Source organism: Anthonomus grandis, chromosome 19 (assembly GCF_022605725.1).
Source record: "Anthonomus grandis grandis chromosome 19, icAntGran1.3, whole genome shotgun sequence".
NCBI classification, from domain to species: Eukaryota; Metazoa; Arthropoda; class Insecta; order Coleoptera; family Curculionidae; genus Anthonomus; species Anthonomus grandis.
In genome coordinates this window covers 7,564,355-7,585,904 of record NC_065564.1, presented here as the reverse complement: position 1 = coordinate 7,585,904, position 21,550 = coordinate 7,564,355, and the positions used below count along the sequence as shown (strand labels likewise).

The 21,550-nt window shown below is 30.1% G+C and overlaps 1 protein-coding gene and 1 long non-coding RNA gene across 21 annotated transcripts in view; both read right to left on the bottom strand.

The window, feature by feature from the left end:
• Positions 1-254: 254 nt before the first annotated feature.
• On the bottom strand, positions 255-12,791 carry LOC126747577 (uncharacterized). 8 transcript variants are annotated; one of them, XR_007664255.1, is made up of 3 exons: positions 12,725-12,791; positions 990-1,162; positions 255-470 (listed from the first exon to the last, which is right to left on the bottom strand). It is a non-coding gene; the product is annotated as an uncharacterized LOC126747577 (long non-coding RNA). The 8 variants fall into 8 exon arrangements; XR_007664252.1 differs by lacking the exon at positions 12,725-12,791 and adding an exon at positions 9,619-9,723; XR_007664256.1 differs by lacking the exon at positions 12,725-12,791 and adding an exon at positions 9,447-9,513.
• Positions 12,792-13,658: 867 nt separating this feature from the next.
• Positions 13,659-21,550, bottom strand: part of LOC126747571 (prolow-density lipoprotein receptor-related protein 1) — a 236,401-nt gene continuing 228,509 nt past the window's right edge. The window contains exons 64-66 of one of the 13 annotated variants that reach the window (XR_007664236.1): positions 20,553-20,783; positions 17,738-17,818; positions 17,434-17,494 (exon numbers count right to left, since the gene is read on the bottom strand). Coding sequence is in view for 1 of the 13 variants with exons in the window: in XM_050456310.1 (XP_050312267.1) it covers positions 13,794-13,993 (200 nt within the window). In the remaining 12 variants the exon portion in view is untranslated. The other 12 variants (XR_007664241.1, XR_007664238.1, XR_007664239.1 and 9 more) reach the window with 12 other exon arrangements.

The following is a 21,550-nucleotide window of genomic DNA, read 5'->3' as shown; positions in this document are numbered from 1 at the left end:
TCGAAGTTTCGGTTTTTTACCATTAACATGTACTTTATTAGATCGTAAATTTTGCATAACTTTTTTGTTATTAAAGATAGAGCTTTCATTTAAAAACTGTCAAGTACTCCTTGTAAAGGGGCACCTTGGACGTAATAATAAAAAACTAAAAAAATTGTAGTTTTTGAAAAAAATCGAAGTTTCGGTTTTTTACCATTAACATGTACTTTATAAGATCGTAAATTTTGCATTACTTTTTTGTTATTAAAGATAGAGCTTTCATTTAAAAACTGTCAAGTACTCCTTGTAAAGGGGCACCTTGGACGTAATAATAAAAAACTAAAAAAATTGTAGTTTTTGAAAAAAATCGAAGTTTCGGTTTTTTACCATTAACATGTACTTTATAAGATCGTAAATTTTGCATTACTTTTTTGTTATTAAAGATAGAGCTTTCATTTAAAAACTGTCAAGTACTCCTTGCAAAGGGGCACCTTGGACGTAATAATTTAAAACTGAAAAAATTATAGTTTTTGAGAAAAATCGAAATTTCGGTTTTTTACCATTAACATGTACTTTATTAGATCGTAAATTTTGCATAACTTTTTTGTTATTAAAGATAGAGCTTTCATTTAAAAACTGTCAAGTACTCCTTGCAAAGGGGCACCTTGTACGTAATAATTAAAAACTAAAAAAGTTGTAGTTTTTGAAAAAAATCGAAATTTCGGTTTTTTACCATTCACATGTACTTTATTAGATCGTAAATTTTGCATAACTTTTTTGTTATTAAAGATAGAGCTTTCATTTAAAAACTGTCAAGTACTCCTTGCAAAGGGGCACCTTGTACGTAATAATTAAAAACTAAAAAAGTTGTAGTTTTTGAAAAAAATCGAAATTTCGGTTTTTTACCATTCACATGTACTTTATTAGATCGTAAATTTTGCATAACTTTTTTGTTATTAAAGATAGAGCTTTCATTTAAAAACTGTCAAGTACTCCTTGCAAAGGGGCACCTTGTACGTAATAATTAAAAACTAAAAAAGTTGTAGTTTTTGAAAAAAATCGAAATTTCGGTTTTTTACCATTAACATGTACTTTATAAGATCGTAAATTTTGCATTACTTTTTTGTTATTAAAGATAGAGCTTTCATTTAAAAACTGTCAAGTACTCCTTGCAAAGGGGCACCTTGTACGTAATAATTAAAAACTAAAAAAGTTGTAGTTTTTGAAAAAAATCGAAATTTCGGTTTTTTACCATTCACATGTACTTTATTAGATCGTAAATTTTGCATAACTTTTTTGTTATTAAAGATAGAGCTTTCATTTAAAAACTGTCAAGTACTCCTTGCAAAGGGGCACCTTGTACGTAATAATTAAAAACTAAAAAAGTTGTAGTTTTTGAAAAAAATCGAAATTTCGGTTTTTTACCATTCACATGTACTTTATTAGATCGTAAATTTTGCATAACTTTTTTGGTATTAAAGATAGAGCTTTCATTTAAAAACTGTCAAGTACTCCTTGCAAAGGGGCACCTTGTACGTAATAATTAAAAACTGAAAAAATTATAGTTTTTGAGAAAAATCGAAATTTCGGTTTTTTACCATTAACATGTACTTTATTATATCGTAAATTTTGCATAACTTTTTTGTTATTAAAGATAGAGCTTTCATTTAAAAACTGTCAAGTACTCCTTGCAAAGGGGCACCTTGTACGTAATAATTAAAAACTAAAAAAGTTATAGTTTTTGAAAAAAATCGAAATTTCGGTTTTTTACCATTCACATGTACTTTATTAGATCGTAAATTTTGCATAACTTTTTTGGTATTAAAGATAGAGCTTTCATTTAAAAACTGTCAAGTACTCCTTGCAAAGGGGCACCTTGTACGTAATAATTAAAAACTAAAAAAGTTATAGTTTTTGAAAAAAATCGAAATTTCGGTTTTTTACCATTAACATGTACTTTATTAGATCGTAAATTTTGCATAACTTTTTTGTTATTAAAGATAGAGCTTTCATTTAAAAACTGTCAAGTACTCCTTGCAAAGGGGCACCTTGTACGTAATAATTAAAAACTAAAAAAGTTGTAGTTTTTGAAAAAAATCGAAATTTCGGTTTTTTACCATTCACATGTACTTTATTAGATCGTAAATTTTGCATAACTTTTTTGGTATTAAAGATAGAGCTTTCATTTAAAAACTGTCAAGTACTCCTTGCAAAGGGGCACCTTGTACGTAATAATCAAAAACTGAAAAAATTATAGTTTTTGAGAAAAATCGAAATTTCGGTTTTTTACCATTCACATGTACTTTATTAGATCGTAAATTTTGCATAACTTTTTTGGTATTAAAGATAGAGCTTTCATTTAAAAACTGTCAAGTACTCCTTGCAAAGGGGCACTTTGTACTTAATAATCAAAAACTAAAAAAATTGTAGTTTTTCAGAAAAATCGAAATTTCGGTTTTTTACCATTCACATGTACTTTATTAGATCGTAAATTTTGCATAACTTTTTTGTTATTAAAGATAGAGCTTTCATTTAAAAACTGTCAAGTACTCCTTGCAAAGGGGCACCTTGTACGTAATAATTAAAAACTAAAAAAGTTGTAGTTTTTGAAAAAAATCGAAATTTCGGTTTTTTACCATTCACATGTACTTTATTAGATCGTAAATTTTGCATAACTTTTTTGGTATTAAAGATAGAGCTTTCATTTAAAAACTGTCAAGTACTCCTTGCAAAGGGGCACCTTGTACGTAATAATCAAAAACTGAAAAAATTATAGTTTTTGAGAAAAATCGAAATTTCGGTTTTTTACCATTCACATGTACTTTATTAGATCGTAAATTTTGCATAACTTTTTTGGTATTAAAGATAGAGCTTTCATTTAAAAACTGTCAAGTACTCCTTGCAAAGGGGCACCTTGTACGTAATAATTAAAAACTGAAAAAATTATAGTTTTTGAGAAAAATCGAAATTTCGGTTTTTTACCATTAACATGTACTTTATTAGATCGTAAATTTTGCATAACTTTTTTGTTATTAAAGATAGAGCTTTCATTTAAAAACTGTCAAGTACTCCTTGCAAAGGGGCACCTTGTACGTAATAATTAAAAACTAAAAAAGTTGTAGTTTTTGAAAAAAATCGAAATTTCGGTTTTTTACCATTCACATGTACTTTATTAGATCGTAAATTTTGCATAACTTTTTTGTTATTAAAGATAGAGCTTTCATTTAAAAACTGTCAAGTACTCCTTGCAAAGGGGCACCTTGTACGTAATAATTAAAAACTAAAAAAGTTGTAGTTTTTGAAAAAAATCGAAATTTCGGTTTTTTACCATTCACATGTACTTTATTAGATCGTAAATTTTGCATAACTTTTTTGGTATTAAAGATAGAGCTTTCATTTAAAAACTGTCAAGTACTCCTTGCAAAGGGGCACCTTGTACGTAATAATTAAAAACTGAAAAAATTATAGTTTTTGAGAAAAATCGAAATTTCGGTTTTTTACCATTAACATGTACTTTATTATATCGTAAATTTTGCATAACTTTTTTGTTATTAAAGATAGAGCTTTCATTTAAAAACTGTCAAGTACTCCTTGCAAAGGGGCACCTTGTACGTAATAATTAAAAACTAAAAAAGTTATAGTTTTTGAAAAAAATCGAAATTTCGGTTTTTTACCATTCACATGTACTTTATTAGATCGTAAATTTTGCATAACTTTTTTGGTATTAAAGATAGAGCTTTCATTTAAAAACTGTCAAGTACTCCTTGCAAAGGGGCACCTTGTACGTAATAATTAAAAACTAAAAAAGTTATAGTTTTTGAAAAAAATCGAAATTTCGGTTTTTTACCATTAACATGTACTTTATTAGATCGTAAATTTTGCATAACTTTTTTGTTATTAAAGATAGAGCTTTCATTTAAAAACTGTCAAGTACTCCTTGCAAAGGGGCACCTTGTACGTAATAATTAAAAACTAAAAAAGTTGTAGTTTTTGAAAAAAATCGAAATTTCGGTTTTTTACCATTCACATGTACTTTATTAGATCGTAAATTTTGCATAACTTTTTTGGTATTAAAGATAGAGCTTTCATTTAAAAACTGTCAAGTACTCCTTGCAAAGGGGCACCTTGTACGTAATAATCAAAAACTGAAAAAATTATAGTTTTTGAGAAAAATCGAAATTTCGGTTTTTTACCATTCACATGTACTTTATTAGATCGTAAATTTTGCATAACTTTTTTGGTATTAAAGATAGAGCTTTCATTTAAAAACTGTCAAGTACTCCTTGCAAAGGGGCACTTTGTACTTAATAATCAAAAACTAAAAAAATTGTAGTTTTTCAGAAAAATCGAAATTTCGGTTTTTTACCATTCACATGTACTTTATTAGATCGTAAATTTTGCATAACTTTTTTGGTATTAAAGATAGAGCTTTCATTCAAAAACTGTCAAGTACTCCTTGTAAAGGGGCACCTTGTACGTAATAATTAAAAACTAAAAAAATTATAGTTTTTGAAAAAAATCGAAATTTCGGTTTTTTACCATTAACATGTACTTTATTAGATCGTAAATTTTGCATAACTTTTTTAGTATTAAAGATAGTGCCTTCATTTAAAAACTGTCAAGTACTCCTTGCAAAGGGGCACTTTGTACTTAATAATCAAAAACTAAAAAAATTGTAGTTTTTCAGAAAAATCGAAATTTCGGTTTTTTCAATTAACATGTACTTTATTAGATCGTAAATTTTGCATAACTTTTTTAGTATTAAAGATAGAGCCTTCATTTAAAAACTGTCAAGTACTCCTTGCAAAGGGGCACTTTGTACTTAATAATCAAAAACTAAAAAAATTGTAGTTTTTCAGAAAAATCGAAATTTCGGTTTTTTCAATTAACATGTACTTTATTAGATCGTAAATTTTGCATAACTTTTTTAGTATTAAAGATAGAGCCTTCATTTAAAAACTGTCAAGTACTCCTTGCAAAGGGGCACTTTGTACTTAATAATCAAAAACTAAAAAAATTGTAGTTTTTCAGAAAAATCGATATTTCGGTTTTTTCAATTAACATGTACTTTATTAGATCGTAAATTTTGCATAACTTTTTTAGTATTAAAGATAGAGCCTTCATTTAAAAACTGTCAAGTACTCCTTGCAAAGGGGCACTTTGTACTTAATAATCAAAAACTAAAAAAATTGTAGTTTTTCAGAAAAATCGAAATTTCGGTTTTTTCAATTAACATGTACTTTATTAGATCGTAAATTTTGCATAACTTTTTTAGTATTAAAGATAGAGCCTTCATTTAAAAACTGTCAAGTACTCCTTGCAAAGGGGCACTTTGTACTTAATAATCAAAAACTAAAAAAATTGTAGTTTTTCAGAAAAATCGAAATTTCGGTTTTTTCAATTAACATGTACTTTATTAGATCGTAAATTTTGCATAACTTTTTTAGTATTAAAGATAGAGCTTTCATTTAAAAACTGTCAAGTACTCCTTGCAAAGGGGCACTTTGTACTTAATAATCAGAAACTAAAAAAATTATAGTTTTTCAGAAAAATCGAAATTTCGGTTTTTTCAATTAACATGTACTTTATTAGATCGTAAATTTTGCATAACTTTTTTAGTATTAAAGATAGAGCCTTCATTTAAAAACTGTCAAGTACTCCTTGCAAAGGGGCACTTTGTACTTAATAATCAAAAACTAAAAAAATTGTAGTTTTTCAGAAAAATCGAAATTTCGGTTTTTTCAATTAACATGTACTTTATTAGATCGTAAATTTTGCATAACTTTTTTGGTATTAAAGATAGAGCTTTCATTTAAAAACTGTCAAGTACTCCTTGTAAAGGGGCACCTTGTACGTAATAATCAAAAACTAAAAAAATTGTAGTTTTTTAGAAAAATCGAAATTTCGGTTTTTTCAATTAACATGTACTTTATTAGATCGTAAATTTTGCATAACTTTTTTAGTATTAAAGATAGAGCCTTCATTTAAAAACTGTCAAGTACTCCTTGCAAAGGGGCACTTTGTACTTAATAATCAAAAACTAAAAAAATTGTAGTTTTTCAGAAAAATCGATATTTCGGTTTTTTCAATTAACATGTACTTTATTAGATCGTAAATTTTGCATAACTTTTTTAGTATTAAAGATAGAGCCTTCATTTAAAAACTGTCAAGTACTCCTTGCAAAGGGGCACTTTGTACTTAATAATCAAAAACTAAAAAAATTGTAGTTTTTCAGAAAAATCGAAATTTCGGTTTTTTCAATTAACATGTACTTTATTAGATCGTAAATTTTGCATAACTTTTTTAGTATTAAAGATAGAGCCTTCATTTAAAAACTGTCAAGTACTCCTTGCAAAGGGGCACTTTGTACTTAATAATCAAAAACTAAAAAAATTGTAGTTTTTCAGAAAAATCGAAATTTCGGTTTTTTCAATTAACATGTACTTTATTAGATCGTAAATTTTGCATAACTTTTTTAGTATTAAAGATAGAGCTTTCATTTAAAAACTGTCAAGTACTCCTTGCAAAGGGGCACTTTGTACTTAATAATCAGAAACTAAAAAAATTATAGTTTTTCAGAAAAATCGAAATTTCGGTTTTTTCAATTAACATGTACTTTATTAGATCGTAAATTTTGCATAACTTTTTTAGTATTAAAGATAGAGCCTTCATTTAAAAACTGTCAAGTACTCCTTGCAAAGGGGCACTTTGTACTTAATAATCAGAAACTAAAAAAATTATAGTTTTTCAGAAAAATCGAAATTTCGGTTTTTTCAATTAACATGTACTTTATTAGATCGTAAATTTTGCATAACTTTTTTAGTATTAAAGATAGAGCCTTCATTTAAAAACTGTCAAGTACTCCTTGCAAAGGGGCACTTTGTACTTAATAATCAAAAACTAAAAAAATTGTAGTTTTTCAGAAAAATCGAAATTTCGGTTTTTTCAATTAACATGTACTTTATTAGATCGTAAATTTTGCATAACTTTTTTAGTATTAAAGATAGAGCCTTCATTTAAAAACTGTCAAGTACTCCTTGCAAAGGGGCACTTTGTACTTAATAATCAAAAACTAAAAAAATTATAGTTTTTCAAAAAAATCGAAATTTCGGTTTTTTCAATTAACATGTACTTTATTAGATCGTAAATTTTGCATAACTTTTTTAGTATTAAAGATAGAGCCTTCATTTAAAAACTGTCAAGTACTCCTTGCAAAGGGGCACTTTGTACTTAATAATCAAAAACTAAAAAAATTATAGTTTTTCAGAAAAATCGAAATTTCGGTTTTTTCAATTAACATGTACTTTATTAGATCGTAAATTTTGCATAACTTTTTTAGTATTAAAGATAGAGCCTTCATTTAAAAACTGTCAAGTACTCCTTGCAAAGGGGCACTTTGTACTTAATAATCAAAAACTAAAAAAATTGTAGTTTTTCAGAAAAATCGAAATTTCGGTTTTTTCAATTAACATGTACTTTATTAGATCGTAAATTTTGCATAACTTTTTTAGTATTAAAGATAGAGCCTTCATTTAAAAACTGTCAAGTACTCCTTGCAAAGGGGCACTTTGTACTTAATAATCAAAAACTAAAAAAATTATAGTTTTTCAGAAAAATCGAAATTTCGGTTTTTTCAATTAACATGTACTTTATTAGATCGTAAATTTTGCATAACTTTTTTAGTATTAAAGATAGAGCTTTCATTTAAAAACTGTCAAGTACTCCTTGCAAAGGGGCACTTTGTACTTAATAATCAAAAACTAAAAAAATTATAGTTTTTCAGAAAAATCGAAATTTCGGTTTTTTACAATTAACATGTACTTTATTAGATCGTAAATTTTGCATAACTTTTTTAGTATTAAAGATAGAGCCTTCATTTAAAAACTGTCAAGTACTCCTTGCAAAGGGGAACTTTGTACTTAATAATCAAAAACTAAAAAAATTGTAGTTTTTCAGAAAAATCGAAATTTCGGTTTTTTACAATTAACATGTACTTTATTAGATCGTAAATTTTGCATAACTTTTTTAGTATTAAAGATAGAGCCTTCATTTAAAAACTGTCAAGTACTCCTTGCAAAGGGGAACTTTGTACTTAATAATCAAAAACTAAAAAAATTGTAGTTTTTCAGAAAAATCGAAATTTCGGTTTTTTACAATTAACATGTACTTTATTAGATCGTAAATTTTGCATAACTTTTTTAGTATTAAAGATAGAGCCTTCATTTAAAAACTGTCAAGTACTCCTTGCAAAGGGGAACTTTGTACTTAATAATCAAAAACTAAAAAAATTGTAGTTTTTCAGAAAAATCGAAATTTCGGTTTTTTACAATTAACATGTACTTTATTAGATCGTAAATTTTGCATAACTTTTTTAGTATTAAAGATAGAGCCTTCATTTAAAAACTGTCAAGTACTCCTAGCAAAGGGGCACCTTGTACGTAATAATCAAAAACTAAAAAAATTGTAGTTTTTTAGAAAAATCGAAATTTCGGTTTTTTCAATTAACATGTACTTTATTAGATCGTAAATTTTGCATAACTTTTTTAGTATTAAAGATAGAGCTTTCATTTAAAAACTGTCAAGTACTCCTTGCAAAGGGGCACCTTGTACGTAATAATCAAAAACTAAAAAAATTATAGTTTTTCAGAAAAATCGAAATTTCGGTTTTTTACAATTAACATGTACTTTATTAGATCGTAAATTTTGCATAACTTTTTTAGTATTAAAGATAGAGCCTTCATTTAAAAACTGTCAAGTACTCCTTGCAAAGGGGAACTTTGTACTTAATAATCAAAAACTAAAAAAATTGTAGTTTTTCAGAAAAATCGAAATTTCGGTTTTTTACCATTAACATGTACTTTATTAGATCGTAAATTTTGCATAACTTTTTTAGTATTAAAGATAGAGCCTTCATTTAAAAACTGTCAAGTACTCCTTGCAAAGGGGCACTTTGTACTTAATAATCAAAAACTAAGAAAATTATAGTTTTTCAGAAAAATCGAAATTTCGGTTTTTTCAATTAACATGTACTTTATTAGATCGTAAATTTTGCATAACTTTTTTAGTATTAAAGATAGAGCTTTCATTTAAAAACTGTCAAGTACTCCTTGCAAAGGGGCACTTTGTACTTAATAATCAAAAACTAAAAAAATTATAGTTTTTCAGAAAAATCGAAATTTCGGTTTTTTACAATTAACATGTACTTTATTAGATCGTAAATTTTGCATAACTTTTTTAGTATTAAAGATAGAGCCTTCATTTAAAAACTGTCAAGTACTCCTTGCAAAGGGGAACTTTGTACTTAATAATCAAAAACTAAAAAAATTGTAGTTTTTCAGAAAAATCGAAATTTCGGTTTTTTACAATTAACATGTACTTTATTAGATCGTAAATTTTGCATAACTTTTTTAGTATTAAAGATAGAGCCTTCATTTAAAAACTGTCAAGTACTCCTAGCAAAGGGGCACCTTGTACGTAATAATCAAAAACTAAAAAAATTGTAGTTTTTTAGAAAAATCGAAATTTCGGTTTTTTCAATTAACATGTACTTTATTAGATCGTAAATTTTGCATAACTTTTTTAGTATTAAAGATAGAGCTTTCATTTAAAAACTGTCAAGTACTCCTTGCAAAGGGGCACCTTGTACGTAATAATCAAAAACTAAAAAAATTATAGTTTTTCAGAAAAATCGAAATTTCGGTTTTTTACAATTAACATGTACTTTATTAGATCGTAAATTTTGCATAACTTTTTTAGTATTAAAGATAGAGCTTTCATTTAAAAACTGTCAAGTACTCCTAGCAAAGGGGCACCTTGTACGTAACAATCAAAAACTAAAAAAATTGTAGTTTTTCAGAAAAATCGAAATTTCGGTTTTTTACCATTAACATGTACTTTATTAGATCGTAAATTTTGCATAACTTTTTTAGTATTAAAGATAGAGCCTTCATTTAAAAACTGTCAAGTACTCCTTGCAAAGGGGAACTTTGTACTTAATAATCAAAAACTAAAAAAATTGTAGTTTTTCAGAAAAATCGAAATTTCGGTTTTTTACCATTAACATGTACTTTATTAGATCGTAAATTTTGCATAACTTTTTTAGTATTAAAGATAGAGCCTTCATTTAAAAACTGTCAAGTACTCCTTGTAAAGGGGCACCTTGTACGTAATAATCAAAAACTAAAAAAATTGTAGTTTTTTAGAAAAATCGAAATTTCGGTTTTTTCAATTAACATGTACTTTATTAGATCGTAAATTTTGCATAACTTTTTTAGTATTAAAGATAGAGCCTTCATTTAAAAACTGTCAAGTACTCCTTGCAAAGGGGCACCTTGTACGTAATAATTAAAAACTAAAAAAATTATAGTTTTTGAGAAAAATCGAAATTTCGGTTTTTTACCATTAACATGTACTTTATTAGATCGTAAATTTTGCATAACTTTTTTAGTATTAAAGATAGAGCCTTCATTTAAAAACTGTCAAGTACTCCTTGTAAAGGGGCACCTTGTACGTAATAATCAAAAACTAAAAAAATTGTAGTTTTTTAGAAAAATCGAAATTTCGGTTTTTTCAATTAACATGTACTTTATTAGATCGTAAATTTTGCATAACTTTTTTAGTATTAAAGATAGAGCCTTCATTTAAAAACTGTCAAGTACTCCTTGTAAAGGGGCACCTTGTACGTAATAATCAAAAACTAAAAAAATTGTAGTTTTTTAGAAAAATCGAAATTTCGGTTTTTTCAATTAACATGTACTTTATTAGATCGTAAATTTTGCATAACTTTTTTAGTATTAAAGATAGAGCCTTCATTTAAAAACTGTCAAGTACTCCTTGTAAAGGGGCACCTTGTACGTAATAATCAAAAACTAAAAAAATTGTAGTTTTTTAGAAAAATCGAAATTTCGGTTTTTTCAATTAACATGTACTTTATTAGATCGTAAATTTTGCATAACTTTTTTGGTATTAAAGATAGAGCTTTCATTTAAAAACTGTCAAGTACTCCTTGTAAAGGGGCACCTTGTACGTAATAATTAAAAACTAAAAAAATTATAGTTTTTGAAAAAAATCGAAATTTCGGTTTTTTACCATTAACATGTACTTTATTAGATCGTAAATTTTGCATAACTTTTTTGGTATTAAAGATAGAGCTTTCATTTAAAAACTGTCAAGTACTCCTTGTAAAGGGGCACCTTGTACGTAATAATCAAAAACTAAAAAAATTGTAGTTTTTTAGAAAAATCGAAATTTCGGTTTTTTCAATTAACATGTACTTTATTAGATCGTAAATTTTGCATAACTTTTTTAGTATTAAAGATAGAGCCTTCATTTAAAAACTGTCAAGTACTCCTTGCAAAGGGGCACCTTGTACGTAATAATTAAAAACTAAAAAAATTATAGTTTTTGAGAAAAATCGAAATTTCGGTTTTTTACCATTAACATGTACTTTATTAGATCGTAAATTTTGCATAACTTTTTTAGTATTAAAGATAGAGCCTTCATTTAAAAACTGTCAAGTACTCCTTGTAAAGGGGCACCTTGTACGTAATAATCAAAAACTAAAAAAATTGTAGTTTTTTAGAAAAATCGAAATTTCGGTTTTTTCAATTAACATGTACTTTATTAGATCGTAAATTTTGCATAACTTTTTTAGTATTAAAGATAGAGCCTTCATTTAAAAACTGTCAAGTACTCCTTGTAAAGGGGCACCTTGTACGTAATAATCAAAAACTAAAAAAATTGTAGTTTTTTAGAAAAATCGAAATTTCGGTTTTTTCAATTAACATGTACTTTATTAGATCGTAAATTTTGCATAACTTTTTTAGTATTAAAGATAGAGCCTTCATTTAAAAACTGTCAAGTACTCCTTGTAAAGGGGCACCTTGTACGTAATAATCAAAAACTAAAAAAATTGTAGTTTTTTAGAAAAATCGAAATTTCGGTTTTTTCAATTAACATGTACTTTATTAGATCGTAAATTTTGCATAACTTTTTTGGTATTAAAGATAGAGCTTTCATTTAAAAACTGTCAAGTACTCCTTGTAAAGGGGCACCTTGTACGTAATAATTAAAAACTAAAAAAATTATAGTTTTTGAAAAAAATCGAAATTTCGGTTTTTTACCATTAACATGTACTTTATTAGATCGTAAATTTTGCATAACTTTTTTGGTATTAAAGATAGAGCTTTCATTTAAAAACTGTCAAGTACTCCTTGTAAAGGGGCACCTTGTACGTAACAATCAGAAACTAAAAAAATTGTAGTTTTTCAGAAAAATCGAAATTTCGGTTTTTTACAATTAACATGTACTTTATTAGATCGTAAATTTTGCATAACTTTTTTGTTATTAAAGATAGAGCTTTCATTTAAAAACTGTCAAGTACCTCTTGCAAAGGGGCACCTTGTACGTAATAAATAAAAACTAAAAAAGTTGTAGTTTTTGAAAAAAATCGAAATTTCGGTTTTTTACAATTAACATGTACTTTATTAGATCGTAAATTTTGCATAACTTTTTTGGTATTAAAGATAGAGCTTTCATTTAAAAACTGTCAAGTACTCCTTGCAAAGGGGCACCTTGTACGTAATAAATAAAAACTAAAAAAGTTGTAGTTTTTGAAAAAAATCGAAATTTCGGTTTTTTACAATTAACATGTACTTTATTAGATCGTAAATTTTGCATAACTTTTTTAGTATTAAAGATAGAGCCTTCATTTAAAAACTGTCAAGTACTCCTAGCAAAGGGGCACCTTGTACGTAATAATCAAAAACTAAAAAAATTGTAGTTTTTTAGAAAAATCGAAATTTCGGTTTTTTCAATTAACATGTACTTTATTAGATCGTAAATTTTGCATAACTTTTTTGTTATTAAAGATAGAGCTTTCATTAAAAAACTGTCAAGTACTCCTTGCAAAGGGGCACCTTGTGCGTAATAATTAAAAACTAAAAAAATTGTAGTTTTTGAAAAAAATTGAAATTTCGGTTTTTTACAATTAACATGTACTTTATTAGATCGTAAATTTTGCATAACTTTTTTAGTATTAAAGATAGAGTTTTCATTTAAAAACTGTCAAGTACTCCTTGCAAAGGGGCACTTTGTTCGTAATAATCAAAAACTAAAAAAATTGTAGTTTTTGAAAAAAATTGAAATTTCGGTTTTTTACAATTAACATGTACTTTATTAGATCGTAAATTTTGCATAACTTTTTTGGTATTAAAGATAGAGCTTTCATTTAAAAACTGTCAAGTACTCCTTGCAAAGGGGCACCTTGTACGTAATAATTAAAAACTGAAAAAATTGTAGTTTTTGAAAAAAATCGAAATTTCGGTTTTTGACCATTCACATGTACTTTATTAGATCGTAAATTTTGCATAACTTTTTTGTAATTAAAGATACAGCTTTCATTCAAAAACTGTCAAGTACTCCTTGCAAAGGGGCACCTTGTACGTAATAATTAAAAACTGAAAAAATTATAGTTTTTGAGAAAAATCGAAATTTCGGTTTTTTAACTATTAACATGTACTTTATTAGATCGAACATTTTGCATAACTTTTTTATTAGTACAAGTTCCCTAGGTACTATAATGAGTTAGACAAAGATATTATTATTAAGTATACTTACCCCATATACTTTTGTAAGCAGGAGGAGGTAGGAGGAAAGGGGATAAATAAAATTTTCCTATGTGATATTTAGTAAGTACCATTTATTGTATCCAATAGACTGTTAGGAATAGAACGCTTTGAATCTTTATAGTTAAGTGGACATTAAATGATAATAATAATAAAATATTAATAAACTTGATTTTGTTGTTTCTTTAATTAATAACCGAATTTTTCTTTCAAACTGGTACGACCGTCTCCGGTTTGATCGGTTGGTGGTACCCACATGCTGTAGTTCTCCTTCGAGGCGTCTTCGGCGTAACCCTTGCGTTTCTCTATCTCGATTTTGAGTTGTCTTTGTTCGTTGCGTTTCTGATGCTTCTTCTTCTTTCTCTCGTCCTCGGTGGTCGAGTGGTCATCTGAAAATTTTACAACATTAAAGAACGAGAAGAAGAAGAAGTGAAATCATGATGGTACTCGGGAAGTACCATCAAATGGACGCCTAAGTTGGGACAGAAGAATACAGTTTATTGTATTAAGTAAAATTGACCTTGAAAGGTATTTTCAAGGTCACTTGAAGGTCGAATCAAGGTAAGTAGATGTTAGAAAAATTGGTGCAAGTGAGTTTGATCTCGCGAATAATTTTCAAGGTCACTAGAAGGTCTACACAAGGTGAGTAGTTTGTCGAAAATAAGCACAAGTGAATATGACCTCGCGGATAAATTTTCAAGGTCACTAGAAGGTCGACACAAGGTGAGTAGTTTTGAAGAAAATAAGTGCAAGTAAATATGACCTCGCGGTTAGTTTTCAAGGTCACTACAAGGTCGACACAAGGTAAGTAGCTCTTAGAAAAATTGGTGCAAGTGAGTTTGACCTCGCGGATAATTTTCAAGGTCACTAGAAGGTCGACACAAGGTGAGTAGTTGTTAGAAAAATTGATTCAAGGGAGTTTGACCTCGCGGATAATTTTCAAGGTCACTAGAAGGTCGACACAAGGTGAGTAGTTTGTCGAAAATAAGTGCAAGTGAATATGACCTCGCGGTTAATTTTCAAGGTCACTAGAAGGTCGACACAAGTTAAGTAGTTCGTAGAATATAAGTGCAAGTGAATATGACCTCGCGGTTAATTTTCAAGGTCACTACAAGGTCGACACAAGGTGAGTAGTTGTTAGAAAAATTGGTGCAAGTGAGTTTGACCTCGCGGATAATTTTCAAGGACACTAGAAGGTCGAGACAAGGTAGGTAGTTCGTAGAAAATAAAAGCAAGTGAATATGACCTCGCGGATAATTTTCAAGGTCACTTGAAGGTCGACACAAGGTGAGTAGTTAGAAAAATTGTTTCAAGGGAGTTTGACCTCGCGGATAATTTTCAAGGTCACTAGAAGGTCGACACAAGGTGAGAGGTTCGAAGAAAAATTGGTGCAAGTGAGTCTGACCTCGCGAATAATTTTCAAGGTCACTAGAAGGTCGACACAAGGTGAGTAGTTTGTCGAAAATAAGTGCAAGTGAATATGACCTCGCGGTTAATTTTCAAGGTCACTAGAAGGTCGGCACAAGGTGAGTAGTTGTTAGAAAATAAGCGCAAGTGAATATGACCTCGCGGTTAGTTTTCAAGGTCACTACAAGGTCGACACAAGGTGAGTAGTTGTTAGAAACATTGGTGCAAGTGAGTTTGACCTCGCGGATAATTTTCAAGGTCACTAGAAGGTCGACACAAGGTGAGTAGTTGTTAGAAAAATTGATTCAAGGGAGTTTGACCTCGCGGATAATTTTCAAGGTCACTAGAAGGTCTACACAAGTCAAGTGGTTCGTAGAAAATAAGTACAAGTGAATATGACCTCGCGGTTAATTTTCAAGGTCACTACAAGGTCGACACAAGGTGAGTAGTTGTTAGAAAAATTGGTGCAAGTGAGTTTGACCTCGCGGATAATTTTCAAGGTCACTAGAAGGTCGAGACAAGGTAGGTAGTTCGTAGAAAATAAAAGCATGTGAATATGACCTCGCGGATAATTTTCAAGGTCACTAGAAGGTGGACACCTTGTGTCGACCTTCTAGTGACCTTGAAAATTAACCGCGAGGTCAAAATCACTTGCACCAATTTTTCTTCGACCCTGTCACCTTGTCTCGACCTTCTAGTGACCTTGAAAATTATTCGCGAGGTCAGACTCACTTGCACCAATTTTTCTTCGAACTTCTCACCTTGTGTCGACCTTCTAGTGACCTTGAGAATTACCCGCGAGGTCAAACTCACTTGCACCAATTTTTCTTCGAACCTCTCACCTTGTGTCGACCTTCTAGTGACCTTGAGAATTAACCGCGAGGTCAAACTCACTTGCACAAATTTTTCTTCGAACCTCTCACCTTGTCTCGACCTCCTAGTGACCTTGAAAACTATCCGCGAAGTAAACTCACTTGCACCAATTTTTCTTCGACCCTGTCACCTTGTGTCGACCTTCTAGTGACCTTGAAAATTAACCGCGAGGTCAAAATCACTTGCACCAATTTTTCTTCGAACCTCTCACCTTGTGTCGACCTTTTAGTGACCTTAAAAATTAACCGCGAGGTCAAACTCACTTGCACCAATTTTTCTTGGAACCTCTCACCTTGTGTCGACCTTCTAGTGACCTTGAGAATTACCCGCGAGGTCAGACTCACTTGCACCAATTTTTCTTTGAACCTCTCACCTTGTCTCAACCTTCTAGTGACCTTGAAAATTATTCGCGAGGTCAGACTCACTTGCACCAATTTTTCTTCGAACCTCTCACCTTGTGTCGACCTTCTAGTGACCTTGAGAATTAACCGCGAGGTCAAACTCACTTGCACCAATTTTTCTTCGAACCTCTCACCTTGTGTCGACCTTCTAGTGACCTTGAGAATTACCCGCGAGTTCAGACTCACTTGCACCAATTTTTCTTTGAACCTCTCACCTTGTGTCGACCTTCTAGTGACCTTGAGAATTAACCGCGAGGTCAAACTCACTTGCACCAATTTTTCTTCGAACCTCTCACCTTGTGTCGACCTTCTAGTGACCTTGAGAATTACCCGCGAGGTCAAAATCACTTGCACCAATTTTTCTTCGAACCTCTCACCTTGTGTCGACCTTCTAGTGACCTTGAGAATTAACCGCGAGGTCAAACTCACTAGCACCAATTTTTCTGTGAACCTCTCACCTTGTGTCGACCTTCTAGTGACCTTGAGAATTAACCGCGAGGTCAAACTCACTTGCACGAATTTTTCTTCGAACCTCTCACCTTGTGTCGACCTTCTAGTGACCTTGAGAAATAACCGCGAGGTCAAACTCACTTGCACCAATTTTTCTTCGAACCTCTCACCTTGTGTCGACCTTCTAGTGACCTTGAGAAATAACCGCGAGGTCAAACTCACTTGCACCAATTTTTCTTCGAACCTCTCACCTTGTGTCGACCTTCTAGTGACCTTGAGAATTAACCGCGAGGTCAAACTCACTTGCACCAATTTTTCTTCGAACCTCTCACCTTGTGTCGACCTTCTAGTGACCTTGAGAATTACCCGCGAGGTCAAACTCACTTGCACCAATTTTTCTTCGAACCTCTCACCTTGTGTCGACCTTCTAGTGACCTTGAGAATTAACCGCGAGGTCAAACTCACTTGCACCAATTTTTCTTCGAACCTCTCACCTTGTGTCGACCTTCTAGTGACCTTGAGAATTACCCGCGAGGTCAAAATCACTTGCACCAATTTTTCTTCGAACCTCTCACCTTGTGTCGACCTTCTAGTGACCTTGAGAATTAACCGCGAGGTCAAACTCACTAGCACCAATTTTTCTGTGAACCTCTCACCTTGTGTCGACCTTCTAGTGACCTTGAGAATTAACCGCGAGGTCAAACTCACTTGCACCAATTTTTCTTCGAACCTCTCATCTTGTGTCGACCTTCTAGTGACCTTGAGAATTAACCGCGAGGTCAAACTCACTTGCACCAATTTTTCTTCGAACCTCTCACCTTGTGTCGACCTTCTAGTGACCTTGAGAAATAACCGCGAGGTCAAACTCACTTGCACCAATTTTTCTTCGAACCTCTCACCTTGTGTCGACCTTCTAGTGACCTTGAGAATTAACCGCGAGGTCAAACTCACTTGCACCAATTTTTCTTCGAACCTCTCACCTTGTGTCGACCTTCTAGTGACCTTGAGAATTACCCGCGAGGTCAGACTCACTTGCACCAATTTTTCTTCGAACCTCTCACCTTGTGTCGACCTTCTAGTGACCTTGAGAATTAACCGCGAGGTCAAACTCACTTGCACCAATTTTTTATAGATTGGGAAAATTTTACGTGTAAAAACATATAACTACATGGGTAAAAGTACGTTTGGAACGAATTTACCAGTATAAAAATACGCCTGGAAAATTTGGAATCTCTCAACAGGTTTTTCCTCATTTTCTCGAAAACTAGTAGGAAAATGGAAATTTTTCTTTCAGCGTTAGATTCACAATCCAAAATAGAACAAATCATATAGAATAACATTTTGCCCTAAATCGAAAAATAAAGAAGTTATGGAGGATTTTCGAGAAAATTTTAGGTGAAAAAGTGAACAAATTTTTTTTTATTTAAATAAATTTTTTTTTTGGCATATCGATAAATCACCCAAAATGCCTCAAAAAAGTCTCATAACACTTTTTTGAAAAATGTACGAGAAAAAAGTTATACCCAAAAAGTCTTCCTCAAAAAATCCAAAGGGGTACCCCTGGAAAAATGTTCATGATTTCGGTTTTTATTTTTTTTCTGGAAAACTATTTGTTGAAGAAAAAAACTGTTAAGACAAAAGTTGTTTAAAATTTTCATGCGCATCAGATGCAATTGAAAAATAATTTTTAGGTCAAACAGTTTTCCAGAAAACCGGAAAAAACCTCTTAACAGTTTTTCCTCATTTTCTCGAAAACTGGTGAGAAAATGGAAAATTTTCTTTTAGCATTAGATTCACAATCGAAAATAGAACAAATCATATAGAATAACATTTTGCTCTAAATCCAAAAATAAAGAAGTTATGAAGGATTTTCGAGAAAATAAGAAATTTTAAGTGCAAAATTGAAAAAAGAAATTTTTCGGAAAAATTAAATTTTTTTTGGGCAAATCGATAATTCACTCAAAATGCTTCAAAAAAGTCTTATAAAACTTTTTTGAAAAATATACCTGAAAAAAGTTATACCCCAAAAGTCTTCGTCAAAAAATCCAAAGGGGTACCCCTGGAAAAATGTTCATGATTTCGGATTTTATTTTTTTTTTAGAAAACTGTTGGTCGTAGAAAGAAACTGTTAAAATAAAAGTTGTTGGGAATTTCAATGCGCATTAGATGCAATAGAAAAGTAATTTTTAGGTCCAACAGTTTTCCAGAAAATTGATAAAAACCTCTAGACAGTTTTTCCTCATTTTCTCAAAAACTAGTGGGAAAATGGAAAATTTTCTTTTAGCATTAGATTCACAATCGAAAATAGAACAAATCATATAGAATAACATTTTGCCGTAAATCGAAAAATAAAGATGTTATTAGAGATTTTCGAAAAAATAAAAAATTTTAGGTGCAAAATTGAAAAAAAAATTTTTTTTGAAAAATTTAATTTTTTTTTGGCAAGTCGATAATTCACTCAAAATTCTTCAAAAAAGTCTTATTAAACTTTTTTGAAAAATATACCTGAAAAAAGTTATACCCCAAAAGTCTTCGCCAAAAAATCCAAAGGGGTACCCCTGGAAAAAATGTTCATGATTTCGGATTTTATTTTTTTTCTGGAAAACTGTTGGTCGTAGAAAGAAACTATTAAAATAAAAGTTGTTGGGCATTCCAATGCGCATTAGATGCAATAGAAAAGTAATTTTTAGGTCCAACAGTTTTCCAGAAAATTGATAAAAACCTCTAGACAGTTTTTCCTCATTTTCTTAAAAACTAGTGGAAAAATGGAAAAATTTTTTTTAGCATTAGATTCATAATCAAAAATAGAACAAATCATATAGAATAACATTTTGCCGTAGATCAAAAAATAAAGAAGTTATAAAAGATTTTCGAAAAAATTAAAAATTTTAGGTGCAAAATTGGAAAAAAAAAATTTTTTTGAAAAATTTAATTTTTTTTTGGCAAGTCGATAATTCACTCAAAATGCTTCAAAAAAGTCTTATAACACTTTTTTGAAAAATGTACCTGAAAAAAGTTATACCCCAAAAGTCTTCGTCAAAAAATCCAAAGGGGTACCCCTGGAAAAAATGTTCATGATTTCGGATTTTATTTTTTTTCTGGAAAACTGTTGGTCGTAGAAAGAAACTGTTAAAACAAAAGTTGTTGGGAATTTCAATGCGCATCAGATGCAATAAAAAAGTAATTTTTAGGTCCAACAGTTTTCCAGAAAATTGATAAAAACCTCTAGACAGTTTTTCCTCATTTTCTCAAAAACTAGTGGGAAAATGGAAAATTTTCTTTTAGCATTAGATTCACAATCGAAAATAGAACAAATCATATAGAATAACATTTTGCCGTAAATCGAAGAATTAAGAAGTTATAAAAGATTTTCGAAAAATTAAAAAAATTTTGTGCAAAAAAATTTTTTTTTAGGAAAATTATTTTTTTTTAATAATTCGATAAATCGCTCAAAAACCTTCAAAAAAGTCTTTTAAGACACTTTGACCGCTTGATTTTTACGTTATTTACCGGGGATTAAGAACCGCGGATTCACACTTACAAAGGCTAAAACAACAGAATAAAAATCAATGGATTTTCACTTTAGGATTAAACAAAAAAAAAACACAAAAAACTAAGGTACAGTCGTAAAAAGGGAAAATTTTTACAAGATAGTTATTATTATTGTGAATTAAATAAATTAATAAAGTTGTTAAATGAGACCTTTTCTAATGGGTGGTCAAAGGGGTCGGACCGAATGGCCTCCCCGCACACCCGATTTAGCACCGCTTGATTATTTTTTTACCTATTTATATTTTATGAAAATTACCGTATGTACCTTAAATTTGCCGTTCAAAATGGCATTTAGATCGTCCAAAATTCGACCCAGTTCGGTGGACACTCGGTGTTCTAGTTTATCGTTGGGTTCCTGTGGTACCGCCGCACTGACCCTTCATGACTTTTCGTTTTTTTGCCGCAATTGTTCGATAATCGAGTTTCATTCTTTCCTCGTGCGAAGATAAACGGTGCAGTTTCCGTAGGATCTTTAGGAGTTTTGATTTGTGTTTGTCTAGAAGGATAACGAGGAGAAAATCTCTCATAAATGATGATAAACGATGCGATTTATGGGAAAATTTGTATTCGAGTTTAATTTTTATTATTTGAGAATCATCTAAAGAGGGTTTGAGGTTAAGTTATTGTGAAACGAAGAAAAGATTAGAATTACTAATTTTTACATTTGCTTATTTGAAGTTGAATCAGGGTTTGTTAAATTAAGCTAAGGAGCTGTTAAACAGGTGCCCTCTTTTTCTCTTATTATATTTTCATTTTTATTCAGTAGTTAAAATTTAAATAAAGAAAATAGCCCCAGAAGAACAAAGGCCCTGACCCAATATATAGTATTTGAATTTGTTAATTATTTTATATATAAATATTTAATACAAAAGCAGTGTTAATTAATTAAGGATTATGGACGAAAAACTGTGATTTTGCAGAAGAATTTCTCACTGGTAACGTGTGTGGGGTGGGTGGGAGGCTAAGGGTAATGTTACTGAAAAACGGTGTTTCTTGCAGAAAATAACTGTTTTTTAATAAAATTACTCTTACCCCCACACCCACCCACCCCACACACCTTACCAGTGAGAAATTCTTCTGCAAAATCATTGTTTTTTAAAATAGAACAAAGACCATGATCCAATATATAGTTTTTCAATTCGATAATAATATTATAGAGAAATATTTAATACAAAAAAGTGTTAATAAATTAAGAATTGTTGACCAAAAACAGTGTTTTTGCAGAAGAATGTTTCACTGGAAAATTGTGCGGGGTGGGTGGGG